Genomic DNA, 16746 nt, shown 5'->3' with positions numbered 1-16746 from the left:
CATTCCTTTTTGATATCATTTAATTTTGAACTACTTGCCTTCTATGTTTAATTTAAATATTTGTCCACCAGATGGCGCTACTTCCCCCCCTTCCAAGCATGTAGAAAATTTTCCCACTTTTTAGAATTTTCTGCAAGAATGTCTTGCTAATGAAATGATCCGTGTGTGTCACTACGGATGTTGGATGGATGCCGTGTGTTTATCTGTGTCCAAATTCATTCATTTTAAAAGGCCATATTTGTTTTGATTAAAAAAAAAAACTGTGGAGTTATTTTTAGAGCAGTTATTGGGAAGGTGATATTTTTTGTTCATCATTTGTGTTAGAATTTTAAAGGACCTCTTAATACAGCCGTTAAACCCAACGGCTGTATTTACCTATCCTACGTTCCTGAAAAGGGCGCGGCTACTTACCAGGGCTGCCTTCATGTGTTATCTGACATATGGGCACTAGCGATTTTATGTTCACGGGGAGTTTGGTTGTAGGTTGTGTCTGTGTCAACAGTCGATACTATTGATAATAAAATAAATATATGTTCGGTTATGGAGGCATTTACAGTTTAAAGGTAATGCTCTTAAATTCATTTTTTATTCAGTGATGCAGACAGCCGTCACCTAGTGGATAACAAGGGATGCCATGTGTTTATAGCTGCAAGAATTCAGTTATTCAGCAAGAATTTAGTTATTCAATCATTCAGGTGAAAGAAAATCTTGTCAAACTATTCTAATAAATTAACTAATTGAATCCCTTTTCAGATAAAAATACTGAAAATCCTCGACTTGTTGCTTTTCCTTTTGCTAAATTATTACATTAAATATTTTGGGGTTAGAGAAAAGATAAACACGGTGAATAAAAGTGCTAAATACGTACATTACTAAACGTTATAAACTAAACATGGTGGAAGATTAATGCAACCTTTTAAAAACTTAAACATTTAAAGTTCACCTTTCCTCCCCTCCTTATTCAAACGCCATGCGTCACACTTAATCGTAGCAATGGACCATGAAGTAGGATGTTACGGGAAGTACTCGAAAGCAACATTAGGTCTGATTGCCGTTTGTGTCCCGGGTCAAACGTCACGAGTCCGAAATCCTCAATGGAGTATTCCGAGGAAGAACAGGGAAATCTCTTGTAGTGTCTGGATTATCTGGATTACACCGGGGAGCGTTCAAATACTGTAGCTAGACGTCGTGTTTGGATGTTGTTATTAGAGCTACACGCCGGTGTCCCGGTTAGTTGGAAGTTACTCCGGGAGGGAAACCAGACCAGCAGTAGCAGGTGCATGTGGATGGCGATAAAACCCAGGGCAAACTCCGCACTCTCTACACTGCTTGAACACCAGAAAACATTTGAAGCTAAACGACGTGCTGCTCCGGGGAGGAATTTGAGCATGCTTTCCGCGGATTTTCGAGAATAGGATGTTAATCCCAGGATAAAAAACCAGCAGCGTCCTGTCCCGTTCCTCCGCACGCAAACATGGAGAAAGTGGACGCGGATCTAACTTGCCTCAACTAAAAACCGTGCGTCCCACCGTCACGCTTTGCTTCAAACTTTTGCGTTGCTTTTTGCAGGAAAATCAACGAGGTGAGTATATAGTGACACTAGCGGAAATTTTGTTGTTTTGAGATATCACCGGAGAAAGGAGGCAATGGAAAAGAAGAACAAAGCGATCAACCGGACCAGAGTCGCCGGCGGCAGAGCTAAAGACCGAGTGGACAGGTAACGTTAGCAGACACTGGGGGTTTGCGGTTATTTCAGCTGCTAAAAAGCTAACAGCAGGTTGATGAGATGCAAATTGGATTAGAATCCAATGCGATTGTGTTTATTTGGATAGGCCTAATTAGGGTCTCCTAGAAAGGATCTGACCTCCACTGTAGTTTAATTATTAACTTAGGGTCGAGATATTTTTAATTGACAGAAAATTACTGGTTTCTGGGGGGTTCCCCAGGCGGTTGCCCACTATTCCCTGGATAGACTGCATTTGGTTGGCCCTTTAAATAAAAGCACGTGGTTGATTGTTAATAATTCATTTTACAGACTAATATACTTCCTAAGTTATGTTGTGACATGATTATATTTAGACTGGACACATTTTTTCATATAACCAGTAGACAGGATTTACATTTTAGATACCTGCAATATACTTTTTACTAGTCGAAACTGTAATTTAAGATATCTGAAACTACATTTTATGTAGTCAACATTTTAATTAAAGATATATGTGATTACATTTTGACTAGTCAGAAAGTCGCATTGACCTAAAAGACAAAAGACATCTACTATTCAATTCAGACTATCCGTAATGTGAAATCCAGACATCTTTAATTAGATTATGACGAGTCAACATTTAAATTACAGATATCTTGAATTACATTTTAACTAGTCAAATTTTCATTTAAAGGTATCTTTGATTTGGCACATTTACAAGATATCTTTATTATGGTTTTGGATGTCTTAAAACTAAGATAATACTAGTCGAACGGAATTCACATTATGAATGGTCAGAATTAAATAGTAGATATCCTAAATTCGTTTTCCCATTCCCTGACTGGTTAAAATGTAGTTGCTGGTATCTTAAATTACATATTTGACCAGTTATAAATACATTTTAGGTATCTGAAATTTGAATTTTGTTGCTCCAATAAATGCTAAAACAGCACAATGACGAGAGTGACGTCATTTCCGATCTCTACAACGCAATTGTGACTATTCGAAATGTAATTTTAGATATCTTAAATGCTCATTCTTACTGGTCAGAATGCAGTTATAGATATTTTGTATTATAAATTTGACTAGTCACACTGTAATTTTGAGTAGTCCAAATGCAGTTCTTGATATCGGAAATGTAATTATGGATATTCAACTGAAAACTGTTAATGTTAAAAAAGCTTGCCAGAGGTATAGGCTTTATTGCAGGACTCTTGTTAGGTTTGGCTAGGTGCATCTCATAAACTGCCAACACACTGAAATCAGGTGCCATATTCATAAACCCCACACTGATAGGTGTATCGTGTGTATACTAGATTTCCTTTTACCAACAAGGGCATTGTCGGACACGAAACATAACCTTTGCATGCTGATACCTTTATTTCCATAAAGTATTTGCATAGCCACACAGTGCCAGTTAAAGCCCTCGCTCTCTGCTTTTAGGTGGTTTAATGCGATAAAGTCTGGTGTGTTTAAACGTGTTCCAAACAAACCTCGTGTCAAACCACATCTCTGCTCTGCAGCTTCATTTCTTCTGCAGTGGTGGCCTTGATATTGGTCTTGTGAAAGAGTTAAGCTGCAGGAAGATTATCGTGTTACCTAAGGCATCAGGTTGATCCAACTGCAACTGACTTTTGTATTGAGAACCAGATTGTAGACGTGGGTAATACAGGTACACGTGCTATATATTAAAGAATAAATTAAAAAAATAGAACCATTGATTCCATTCTCTTTTTGGCGTAATGGCTTTATTTAATTAGGTTATGCCTAAACAAGGCCATAATGAAGCAAGGATGATAGGGACCACTAAATGCTAGCCAACAAATTATGCTGGCCAATGAAACAAAGAAAACACATTAAATATGAATGCAATGTTATGTTCAGCGAGAGATGTAAGTTTGTCTTTAGTTTCAATGACAATAAATAACATCTTAGCACACAACAGGATATGCATACATTTAAGCACAAGTGCATGTCACGTAATTTTGTTCAATTGAAGTTGCTCAATTTGTTCCTTTGACATGAATGGCCATGATGTACACATTGAAAACCATCCTTTAAGATCAAATTCAAACATTATGTCTTTAACAGTTTTAATTTTTTTGCTTTTTGACCCAGAGTGGATCCTTATGGCTTTGAGCGCCCAGAGGACTTTGACTATGAATCGTATGAGGAGCTTATGTCCGACTATCTAGTTGTGCTTACCCGGCGCTCCATCAAGTGGTCCAAACTACTAAAAGGCAAAAGCAAAGTTCAGAAAAATTTTAAATGTGAGTGTTAAAACTGAACATACCAGTATCCTCACAGAATGAATGTGCACTGTAACTGTGAACTAAATGTCAGCATTTTCTCTCTCTCCTTCAGTAAAGCGTTATGTACGTAAGGGCATTCCTAATGAGCACAGGGCTCTGATATGGATGGCAGCCAGTGGAGCTCAAGACCAGCTCGAGAGTAACCCGGGCTACTACCAGGCCATGCTCAGAGCCCAGCATGACCCCACACTGGTGGAGGCCATAAGCACAGGTCAGGGTTGAGAACAGTTTCACCTAAACCTCTTTTAGACCCCTGGCACACAATAAGTCAGCCTCAAATTCCAAGCAACAGGTCACACAGCTGCATTTTCTCACATCTATTGTTAAAAGTTGCTCTTTACTTTTTGTTTAAAAGTTAGAGTACACATAGCTGCATTGTAAAGTTTGTCTGTCAGGAAAATGTTTCTCGCTGCCTCCCCCTAAAGCTAATACATTGTACTAAATACGGAGTGCTTGCTGATTAACACTTAATATACCCAAAGGTGCTGAACCTGCTGCATAGTGCCTGCACTGACAGCCACACAGGCACAGTGACAGACAACAGAAGGGTTTAGTGTTCTTGTGACATCTGCATGGTTTTGTGAGACTGTCCAAGTAGATCTGCTACTCTGTTGATATTTCTTTATGTGAGTTACTGAGCAGCCATTCAGAATAAGGGCACTACAAAAGAAAAACACAGTGATGGAAGGCCAGTAAAAACGTCCAAGTCTTTGAACATTTAAAACAAACCCATACATACAGGGCACACTCATCGACTAAATATACAACTCATTCCAGGAAAGACAAAAAATAATTGAGAATTCTTAACATTACCAATTACCAATTATCTGCACTATTGAACCTTTCCCAGTGCTTAAAGTAAATTTTTTATGTATGTATTTGCAATTTATCCCTCGTAAATGAAATATGTTTTTAATAAAGCTTTAAATTGATTCATGTTCAGTGATCTTAACCCTTCTGCTTTAAAAACATTTCCCCAGCAAAATAATGATTAAATAATTCTTTTTAGTAATTTTCTCAAGCTGGAAACACAGCTTAATTTCTAAATATACTGTATTTTCTGACCCGCCTTCCAGAGGGTAGACGCCACATTCTACACATCAAGCACCTGACAGTTACTGCCAGTTTTGTCTTACCACTATTCATTTTTCTTTTCCAATCTGTTTTTATAGCCAATATCATCTGGTTATTTAACTGAACGGGAAGGGGACTACCACATTATTTTAAATAAACTGGCTGCAGTTAATAGGTTGCCCATTTTAATATCACTTATTAACCAGACCCCTTGATTAAATACATTTCCCAAAATAGACTTTAAATTACAAATGTTTAATTCAAAATTAAAATGTTAGAATGAAACCATAGTGTCTTGTTGCAAAATTTCAACACTGCTTCTTAGAGAAAGGATATAACCCTTCTGAGAACATTGATTGATATTTTCTTTAATTTTGCTTGAAATTCATTTTGGAACAACAGAAGCTTTCAAAGTAAGAGTGAATTGTAGTTCATAACAATATGAGGGTGCTATTTTCCACTGTTGGCCTTAAGGGGGTGGACATACTAGCCAAGTTCTTGCCTGAATGCATGTAAAGAGCAGCTATCCATCAATTTCCAAGTTCCCAATCTGCAATATTTGCAGCTAGTTGTCGGAGTCTCTACATTGACAAGGACACAATCCTTCAGTAAAATTCTAAAGTATTTTTTATATAATGCCTGACCTGGGTTTAGTTTGCAATTTTCTTTTTCCTGCTGTTACTCCTTCTGTAACTCTCATGTTTGTACAAGTGCACAAAGACATGTCGTCACTTTTTTTTTTTTCAGACTTAAACAGAACATTTCCAGACAACATCCAATTCCGCAAGACATCCAGTCAATGTCTGCAGAAAGCTCTGTACAATGTACTGTTGGCTTATGGTTGCCACAGTCCAGCTGTTGGCTACTGTCAGGTAATGGGGACGTTCTACACATCCATCCTAAGTCTAAAATGTATTGGATTGTTAACATGATGATTACTTTAGGATTTTTAAAATGTTTTTAAATCTTTGTGGCATAATTTAATATGCCATGCAAACCTGTAAGTGTATACATTTAAAAACTACTAACTTAAATGAATACTCCAATACTTATGCTTGTGTGTCCTAAGAGAAGTTGTTTGTGTCAGTGTTTTCTCACTTTAGCTCTACGGGTATGTTAATTATTAGCATTTGAAAGGCAAATTCGACTCTGCAGACCTTGTGCAGCTTGGATTACAAGTCAAAAACGCAAGCACAGCTGTGTTGATGTTACATTGTTTATGCAGACACTAATTATACTCATATAATACTGACACCATAGTCAACAATACTTCTGAATGCTTTATTAACATTTATAAATCCTCAGAGAAGACTGATGTGCGACCTGTGTGTTTCTCTTTTGTCTACAGGGGATGAATTTTATAGCTGGGTATCTGCTCATAATCACAAAAGATGAAGAGAAGTCTTTCTGGTTGATGGATGCACTACTGGGCAGAATTTTACCAGGTTTGTGTATGCGTTTGCATGCGTGTAAACTAATTTGCCTACGTGTCTTGTGGCAGGTGTGTGGGTAGATGCAGGTGTTCTGGTTGTGCCTTTGCTATGGTCTAAAAATAATCCTGATGAAGTCACATGGTCTTTATCTTTCCATGGCTTAATACCTGCAGTATTTTTCCAATCTTGCACTCACTTAAATAAGGCAATGTCAACATTAATTGGAGAAAACATGGCAGCAGTAGTTTGGACAGGAGTGATAATTAGGTTTAGTTACAGTCCGTTTATTTTCAGCTATTTTCCTCGGACATTTGTTTAGCTTTTACAGGTACATTAAAAAAAAAAAACACTACATAACTATGGTTAAAGTGTTTATGTGTGTTCAGACTACTACAGTCCAGCCATGCTGGGGCTGAAGATGGACCAGGAGGTGCTAGGGGAGCTGGTTAAAGTTAAAATTCCTGGAGTCTGGAAAACCATGATGGATAATAATGTCATGTGGACACTGGTAGTGTCCAGATGGTTCATCTGCCTCTACATTGACATCCTGCCAGTTGAGGTGAGCTGTCTGCCAGGAGGGAAACACACATATCCCAATTGATGAGTCTCACAGCAGTTTGTCAGGCCTTACCAAAATGTCTTTATTAAACGAGTTTAGGAAAGCTTGTTAAGTTGGAAATGCATTTTATGCATTTTATTATTAGCATTCAAAACTTCATGTAGTACAGGATATCTCAGCTAACCTTTTATGTGATTGTAATCTCTCAATAAAAGCTCTGTCACGCCACCATTCGCCACGCTTTATGCCGAGACTGCATTCTTGTATTTTGGAAACAACAACCCTGCATGTACAACAATCCTAGTTAATACTAGCTTCCTGCGTTGCCCTGGAAAGGGGGTCGATTTCTTTGTTCTCCAATATACATGGAGCTTCACACTTTTCAGAGTTTGTGACCCCCTAAAAAAAAAAAAAAAAAAAAAAAAAAAAACCTACACACCTTAACCTCTGCCTTTACTTTTTTAGTACATGAGAAATGGAGGTAGTCATTAAAATATCACACTGTAAAAACCAATTGTAATGTATGCATGCATTTTCATTAGTTTGCTCTTTTACCAGGTGGTGGAGTCTGATTGTAGCTCATTTAATATTGTACAATGCGTGTAGATGTTTGAGGGTTTCTAACAAATCTTATCACTGTTAAACATCATTTTACACTTAGATGCAAATCACAGACCACGAGTTTACTGTTGGGAGTCATTGTTGCTGTTTTGTGCAGACAGTTCTGCGGATTTGGGACTGCTTGTTCTACGAGGGCTCAAAAATCCTGTTCCGTGTAGCTCTGACACTGATCCACAACAATCAGGCTCAGATTCAACAGGCAGAGTCACTGCCGGACATCTGCCAAATTTTCAAGCAGATCACCCACGGACCATTTGTTGATGAATGCCACACTTTCATGCAGGTAAAAAAAACATTAAATAAACTGTTAAGAATTATTTAAAACAATTGATCTTCCCTCCAGTGAACTGTTAAACATCCATTGCAATTTCCTTAATTCTATAATTATGCTGTTTTTGCTTCTTTAAGAAAATCTTTACTGAACCAGGAAGTCTCTCCATGGCAACCTTAAATAAACTGAGGGCAATTTGTCGATCTCGCATCATTGCAGAAGAGTCATGACCCAGACTTCCCGTTGCCTAAACATTCCACCATTCAGCAGCTATGCATCTCGTTTGCACTTTTAAAAAAAAAATGATGAATGTAGCAGTGACAGCTTCATGTATTTTTTGTCTGTATCATATTTTGAGACAACCATTCTTAGACATGGGTTATATGAACTGACATTTTCCCCTGAAATTAACATGTAGCTCATCTTAAACTGATTTAGTTAATGTGGAATTATGCAGTTCTACTCCGTAACGTTAGAAGACAAAAAGCTTTGCAGCAAATGGCTAGTTTAGTTACATTCAAGTTCAGGTTTTGCAACCTGTGCATTCAAATGCACTATACTGAAGCAATATAGTCACAATTGAAAGGGCTGCTCTCTTTTCTAACAATGTTGTCCAGTTTATTCTAGAGTTGAGTTTTTGGCCCTTTGAACTATCGTAGTACTGATGTCAGATTTCATTGCACTGGACAGAAATAACTTTGGCTGTGATCCTGGCTTTGAGTATTCTGTGTAATGTACACTTGAATGAACATCTGAGTAAACAACCATGTTTATTTCACACAAAATTATATAAAAGAAATGCTGGACTTTAGATTTGTATTGACTTTTGGCTCCATGACAGATAATGAGATCAAACCATTTTCTATAAAACAATAAAAGCTTAAATCACTATAGCTCTTTTTGTTGTTGGGGAAAAGCAAGGATAGAAAATTAACCCAGGCATGTAATCACTTGTACTTTTATATATATTTTAGAAATGCAAAGTTGGTAGTCAGTATGGCAGGGCCACTGCACACTGGTTATACAAAGCAGCACACCACATTTTTAACCATAGTTATTACCAGACTCCGCAGTTAGATCAATTCAACTGTGGCTCAATGCACTGATGCAACAGTTCAGGATTTTATCTGTCTCGACTGTGGAGGAACGTGCCGGGAAAAAGTTACTTGGATTATTTTATACATATAAAGTTTAGAACAGTACTAGTGTGGGTGTAAGAATAAAACTGCATCTACTTACATTTTGACCAACGGTGAAACAAACTGCTGAAATTCATTCTTTTTAACTGCATCGGGTAACAAATTATTTTTATAAATGATCCCTATAATCACACAATTACAGCTAAAAATTGAACATGTCAGTTCAGGCAATTTGAACCACTTCTAACACAGAAAACGGAGCCAAAAATCGGACTGAACTTGCTGCAGTAAATGCAAACTGCTTCCTTTTTTGAATATGGGACATCCTCTTGGGCTTCATTCCGATGCACACCATTTAAACTGGGCAGAGTTTTGGCTTCTCATTGTCATCCACACAGAAAATGAAAGGGAAACATAATATCCAGGGGTCACATTCAGTAGAATATGCAAAAACATGCATTCACCACAGAGTAAAAACTCCTTCCGTTCACTCATGCTCTGGGTCACAGTCTGTTTCTTGCTCGTTCAAACACTCAGGGCTACCATCATTTCGTCTGTTATGTTTAAGTTAAATGACAGCTTTGTTCAGATGGTCTGGTATCCAGCATGACTCCTCTTCCTGCCTATTAGGTATGCAATGAGCACAATAAGCACTAAGCCAGCAAGAGCTGCTCCAACAATGATGGGGATGAGCATCTGGTCTTGATCAAGCTGACACTCCTCAGCTGGAGAGAAACAAATAGAAACACTATAACAGAAGCAGTTAATGGTTAAATTCCCTCTCCTACTGCAACAGAGTGATTACTTAGGACAGAGTCTGAACCTTTGACATTTATTCATGCAAGACAGCTTGGGCCCTGTCCCAGACCCCTGGGTCTTTCTGTTCTGTTTGTTTCTTTGTTTTTTTTTTTTAAATTGTCTCAAAGTTCTGTTATTGTGCTCACTGACGGTGGTTTCCCCAGTTATTCCCGCAGCCATAAAAATAGGGACAAAAAGTAGCCACAAAAATGGCAACAATGTGAATGAGCTTGATGCAGCTTAACAGGTTGCAAGTTGACTTACAGACGGAACAGTATCTATTAAATCTTTTTGTCACTCTTAGCAAGTAAGCAACTGAGAAAAATTCCCCAAAACTAGTACCATTCTTTTAAAATGGCATATTTCTTTAAACCATTGATGAGAGAAAAGCATTAGTACCTGTAGCAAACTGGTTGGTGGTGACTCCAAAGGGTTGGACTTGCAGTCTGAATGTGTTGAGCGAGAAAGCTGGTACCACATCGAGAGTTTGCTCTGCATTGCACATGTAAGAACGACCCAGTGTACTCCGCATGTAGTTAAGACTGGTGTTACTGGCCGAGAAGGGCCCTGGGGAAGAGAATTGTATTAATATTTCTTGGAGATAAACAAACTGGGGCTAGGACAAATTAGTTTTTCTGATCAAAGATTAATTACCAGTCATATCGGACCAGTTAGTGAACAGCGTTATCCCACTCAGGTGGTATTTGTTGGATGTGGAGTTCTGTGAATAACATGAGTTGAATGGATTTGTATCAACAAACACAATAAAAACCTAATCATGTAACTACATTAACAAAAAGAGGAATGAATTTACCAAAGTGAAGTTGAAGTTGAGGGTGGTGGTTCCCTCTTGTGACAAAGCCAGTGTAGCACTGCTGGCTTCACATGAGCCTGATGAAGTTGTCAGATTGGGATTCAGGTTTACTACATCTCGGACAGTCTGGCAAAGTGGAGAGAATTATGGTCTAATTAAAGTTCGGTAAAGAATTGATCAAAATTAGGTTCATGAACCACCACATTACCTTATTCTGAAGTTGAGAGAAATAGGAGACGTTGAGCTGGAGTCCCATTTGAGCCAGGAGACAAATGGTGCCGTTGTTTTTTACAGAGTAGTTGCCACGTTCAGGTGTTCCTGGAGGAGTTGGTGATGGAGCTGCTGTTGTCGTAGTTCTGGCAGTGGTAGGTGGAGCTGCAGTACTGGCCTTATCTGCCATACATACGCTTTCTATGCCAAAAAAAATGTAACATACGATCAACAATTAATAAGCAGATCAAAGATCATACAATTACACCTACTCAGATTTGTACCTGTTGGACTCAGGTCATTTCCTGGCATGTAAGCCTCCAGCCTCATATCAGAGAAAGTGACAGTTGCTCCACCGAGTGGAAAATTGGTGGTGGTCAAACAGCGGTAAGTGGTGTTGACCGTCGCCCAGATCCCAACTGAAGATGACACCACAGTGACCACATCTAGGACATAAACAGTAGAATGCAGAATTTACTAGTTTGACCAAGTATGAAATATGTTTTAGCAACTAACAGTCTTTATTTCCAAAAATTATGAATTCTTAGATACAACACACCTTTTATTATACCGGTGCACATTAAATGTTTGTGTTCCCATCTGGTTTAAGGTTGCTAGATGTGAAATCTCTGGAGTTTATTCGAACTCAATCAGCCTGTTTTGTTATACATCAGATGTAATTTGGGTTCAATAGCATAATTTCAAATTTAAATCCAGTATCAAATTAACTTCTCAAATCTTATTCAAGTGGAGAGGTCATATGATATATAGGCCAGATTTTTAACCAAATAGTTGGATGATGATACAAATGATGGAGGTTCCGATTCATAAGGTCAAAAATACTGAACTGATTTAAAAAAAGATGATTAACTGGCTGGTTATTTCTTTAGAGCAGTCTTTACTTTATTAAAATGCAATTCATTCATGGCTCTAGAGTGACTTTATGGATTGATTTTCCCTCTCTTACAATCTTCAGCAATACAGTCCTCATTTACATTTTAAGTAAGTTTAGTCATTTGGTAGACAATCAACAGTTTGAAGAGAGCTTTGTTAATTAACCATTACATTAACCATCAGAATTACGTTTAGGTGATACCGTTACTGAATTAACACAATTTGGCTACAACCTAAAAACTTCCATTGTCACGTTAATGGGCAAAAGTTGAATCAAAGAAGTTTGAACTCTCTTTGAACTGTACTATTGCATCTGATGTAAATGTATTGAACCTTACTTGACAACAACTCTGTTGTGCTAGATAGTATTCTCACCAGAGCTGTTGGCCTCAGGGAACGTTGAGGTATCGCTGAGGTTGTACTTCAGCGTCAGGTTAGCAACACTATACTGGCTTCCATTGGTGGAAAAGCTCAGTCCCAGTGCGTGGCCTGGTCCAAACACGGCCACCAGCCATGGTGAGCTGCTATTTGTACCGCATGAGCTGCTGCCTTTGTCGACTGTGGTGGAGTTGGGCAGAGGCACCTGCACTGTTCTCTGAAGAAAGACAATAGGTACATGTGGTGTTCATAAGGAGATACAGAACTGGTCTTTAACTTAACTTAATTGTTGTCACTTTACATACTGTAGTGTTGGAGGCTTTGTATGAGATGGAGAACAATGCGGAAAGCTTAGCCTTAATGCAGGTGGAGTTGCCTTTGTTCACCTCAAGGGTAACAGCCTGAATGTAACCTGTAGGGGAGAACAGAATGAGTACGGACATAACACTGACCTTATATGGAGAGAAAAACAAACAAACAATAAAACCAACATCTTAACAATAAACTCCCCCAACTAAAAATATACAGGAAAATGCAGCCAGTCACATGTATGACGTGGTAATTGCTGTATGTTTTAGTGTTGCTCTGCCAGTCCTACATACAGTTACAAACCACCACCAGAGGTCGGCAGATAGCTAAAAGTAAACTGGACTTTGATGCCAATAGCCACAACATTAATACCATCTGGTGGTTTTAATATAAAAATATGATGTTTTTCAAATACAAAATTATTAACTTACACATGCTAGTTTTATGCATAGTGGTTAAAATCTGTTTCACTTTTACCAACAGTGACCTTTGACCCTTATTGAGTTTGTGTACTTCCATAACCTCTGCACACAGTGAATCACATTTTGTTGCTTTTGCAGCTATGTAGCTGCAGACTGCTTAGAGTTGTCATGCTGACCCTTGTCCTCCATAACATTTTTAAGATCACCAGTTGTGGCTGATAGGTGCCTGCTAAATGTGGCTCCCATGAGCAGACTTACCAAGTAGCATTTACCAGCTCAGCCAACCTGGCAGCGTTAACTTTTGCATTGTAAGCTATTAATACCTTTATACCCTGGAAACTGTCAACTTATTGGCTGCACTTCTCAAACATATTGCTTGGAAGCTACACTGGCTATTCAGGACTCAGATAATTATCAACCCTACAACATAGGTCCTTAAAACCCTTCTCACAAGTTTTATAGTTCAGTTAACGCAATGCAGGAGTTTCAACACACTTCCCAGAAGCAGCATTTCTTACTTTGAATAACTTTCAATCAGAATAAATGCTTATTTACTTTACTGTATATTATTAAATTCTATTTTTGTGTTTGTTCTGTTCAGTCCAAGTGATAGTGATAGGTTAGTGATATCAGATTAATAAAAAACTACTTGTGAGGATGTAAATAAAAGTCTTCTCTGCCTTGCAAAAACTTGACCCTTATATCACCTCTTTTTTCCACACACAAATACAAGGAAAAGTTTACACAATACTGCAATCTCATCATGAGGTAAAAGCAGCTGAACAACGTACCAAGGAGATATCAGTGTTGGAAATAATAACAAAATGAAAAAATATGCCACACTGCCATTTTATGAGCATTATTGGTTCTTGTGGGTTGTCAAGTGTAAGGTCACCCCAGTCTTAAGCATAACTCGTGGACATATTGGAGAGTGACATGATTTAACAATAATTTTAGCATTAAGGGGTTAAACACTGGGCTGCAACTAGTTGAGCTATAACAGTATTGGCCCGTTTTCCTGTGTCAGCAGCCAGATGCCTGTGTGCGTTTAGGACTATAAAACTGGTCATAAACAAACACTGTCAGTAGGCCCCCACTGTGGTGTGAGCAACACAAAGCCATAACAGCAGGCACATTAAGCTCTCAAATGATGCAACAATGAGGCAAAGCTGCTGCTCTTCAACATAAACAAAACCTGGTTATCACATTAGGTTAGAATAAAACACCTAGGGAGTTCTCAGGTAACTCTGCTCTGATCTATGAGTTTTGGGATTTTTGTCCATGTAAAACTCTGTGGTCGGTGTATTTATATCCACTTGGTCAAACTTCAGAAGATAAACACTTCTTTTCTAAATAATAGCTTTCCTAAAATAGACACAAGTACATAAATAGCAGTTCGTCAGTTATAGCCATTTCTTTTGTCATTTGTCCAATAAGATACCTCAAAATTGATAAAAGTGGTTATTTGAAGGTGTCTTACTGTTATGTCCAACTGTAAAATGAACTGGGCTACAAAAGGGGACATCCTCAAACGGCCTGGTCTATTTTGTCCAACAAACAGTTCACACCCAAAGGTGTTAAAGTCACAAGAAAGAATTAAACAATCAAAATGTGTCTTTTTACTTTAGCAAAAAATAACAATATTAGGGAATATATACAAGTTATAAAAAATATGTTATGACTGTTAAACTGTCTTTTATGTCATTAGATTATTATTATTCAAAGGGTTGTATAAGCAACATTTCACTGCTGCAGCTTGTTTGAGGTGGAGGTAATGTAATATAGACTAGTGTGATAAATTATTTTTTTATCATTATGGGTTATTGATTAACAAAGATAAAATACAATAAATAACATTTGCATGGTAAAATAGATAATCTTAACATTTAAAAAACTGGTAATTAAATTAGTTGCCAATGCATTTCCTATCAACTGATAAATAATTGTTTAAACCGTACTTTTTAATTCTATTAGGTAAAATAGATAACGTTTGTAAAGGATAATTTTATTAAGGCTGTTATTATGTAACAGGAATCTTTATTTTTGTCTTTTTGGCTTATACTGCGAGTTCCGAGTCGTCATAGCGGATCATTTGTCCGCGTGTAGCGTTTTTACGGCGGATGCCCTTCCTGACGCAACCCTCCCCAATTTCTACCGGGCTTGGGACCGGCACAGCACGACTGCTACAGGAATCTTAATATACAGTATATTTAGTGGACTAAAAATATACCTAAACTGGAATATAATGCACCATAAAACAAACGAGTGGTCGAGTAGCTAATAAGTTAAGTCATTTCACAAATTAATTAAAAACATTATTCAATTATTACTAGTTCCAGCTTTTTATATAAGCATTTTTTGGCTTCTGGGCTTATTATTTAATTATTTTTTTTACTGTGATTAGTCCGCAGATTTTCATATTTTTGACTTTTGCTTGAGCAGAAAAAGTGTGTAGATGTCAAACTGGGCTGTGGGATTTAAACACTTTTGTTTTATAATACCATCACATCGAAAAACAACGACGGGAGTGGATAATTCGTACAATATTGAACTTACTTTTTTCATCACTGGTTGCCAACTATCTTAATGTTGATTTTCGACTGTAACGTTATAAACATTACGATTAATCGACACTTTGTTCACCTGGTAAACAAGCGTTAGTGTACAACCAGGGTTGGGTTTAGTAGGTTTTGTGGCTGGACCAACGGTCCGAGTAGCCTTTAAACTGCACACTTACCTAAAACGGCAAACCAGGCGACGACAAACGCGACGACTTTCATCCTTAAGGTCCGATCAAAGCAACAAGGTGGACTTCACTTTTTCTCCGTCGTGGGAACAACAACTCCCGCAGAGCTGGGGCTTGTGCACTGAAGGCGCAGGTGGGTCTACGGTAACGTGACGGCGAAGAACTTGACGTGACGCTCCGTTGTCTAATGTTGGATAATGAAACCTCCCTGTTGTGGTTTACGTTTCTCTGCTGCCTGGGGTGAAAGGAACGCGGTATTTGGCGTTCGTCGGCTGCGCCCTACAAGAAAAACCCGCTAAGTAACGTTACACACGGTTAGCCGCGGTCAGTAGCACAGGACGTCTCGTCACGTGAACTGTGAAGCGTTTAGCTAAATAGTCACGTGAGACCGCCCTCTGCCTTTTTCTCTTTGAGCTCTGCTCCACGACTAAATGCAGCCGTAAAACTAGTTTTGGGTGTGTACCAGGATAAAATGTTTGTTGTTACATACGAGTTTGGATAGAATAACATAAAAGCCTCATTTATGTAAGGTGATACCAATGAATACTGTATTTTTAGGTATGTTGCTTTAATCACTTTTTGACTAATTCTCGCACGACACCCTACTTGAGGGTTTTCAACTAAAATGTAATGGAGGGAGAGAAAAGACCAAATGAATTGCTGGAATACAAACATGTACTGTAGTTTGCCATATGGAGAGATAGCATGTGAGCGTCCACACACACCATGTGCTGTGCAAGTTGCAAAGTGGATCTGTTCTGAGTAGTCAGCTGACAACCTCAATTCACGAGGGTGTGCGAAAAGCCTTGAAGGAACTCAAGAGGTTGCTTTAATGCTTCTGTCCAAGCATCATCAGGACCCTGCGACATTCCCCCTTAAGCCTTTAACAATGCTTTTAATGGGATAAGATGCATTTTTCTTGTCTTAAAACGAGACTGTTAGACAACTCATGTTCTCTGCTGCAATAGTTTTAAGTTTCAGGAGGTAGCCTTTCATTTTCATTTCAATCTTCCAGTAACTTGAGGTATTGCATTTTCAAATGGCTCATTTCAATCACTGAC

The 16746-nt window shown here is 38.2% G+C and overlaps 2 protein-coding genes across 2 annotated transcripts; one reads left to right on the top strand and one right to left on the bottom strand.

Annotated features, from left to right (window-relative positions):
* The first annotated feature begins 898 nt into the window (after nt 1-898).
* Nucleotides 899-12622, top strand: grtp1a (growth hormone regulated TBC protein 1a). The gene is made up of 8 exons (XM_067496165.1): nt 899-1717; nt 3824-3975; nt 4070-4228; nt 5839-5963; nt 6440-6536; nt 6911-7083; nt 7802-7987; nt 8113-12622. The coding sequence occupies exons 1-8, from the start codon at nt 1647-1649 to the stop codon at nt 8203-8205; spliced, it is 1056 nt and encodes a 351-aa protein (XP_067352266.1). The 5' UTR covers nt 899-1646; the 3' UTR covers nt 8206-12622.
* On the bottom strand, nt 8729-16052 carry lamp1a (lysosomal associated membrane protein 1a). The gene is made up of 9 exons (XM_067496162.1): nt 15677-16052; nt 12514-12620; nt 12206-12425; nt 11221-11382; nt 10935-11137; nt 10727-10852; nt 10567-10633; nt 10312-10479; nt 8729-9839 (listed from the first exon to the last, which is right to left on the bottom strand). The coding sequence occupies exons 1-9, from the start codon at nt 15717-15719 to the stop codon at nt 9700-9702; spliced, it is 1236 nt and encodes a 411-aa protein (XP_067352263.1). The 5' UTR covers nt 15720-16052; the 3' UTR covers nt 8729-9699.
* Nucleotides 16053-16746: the final 694 nt, after the last annotated feature.

This window comes from Channa argus, chromosome 2, assembly GCF_033026475.1.
Source record: "Channa argus isolate prfri chromosome 2, Channa argus male v1.0, whole genome shotgun sequence".
NCBI classification, from domain to species: domain Eukaryota; kingdom Metazoa; phylum Chordata; class Actinopteri; order Anabantiformes; family Channidae; genus Channa; species Channa argus.
This window is presented reverse-complemented; position numbering and strand designations above follow the sequence as displayed.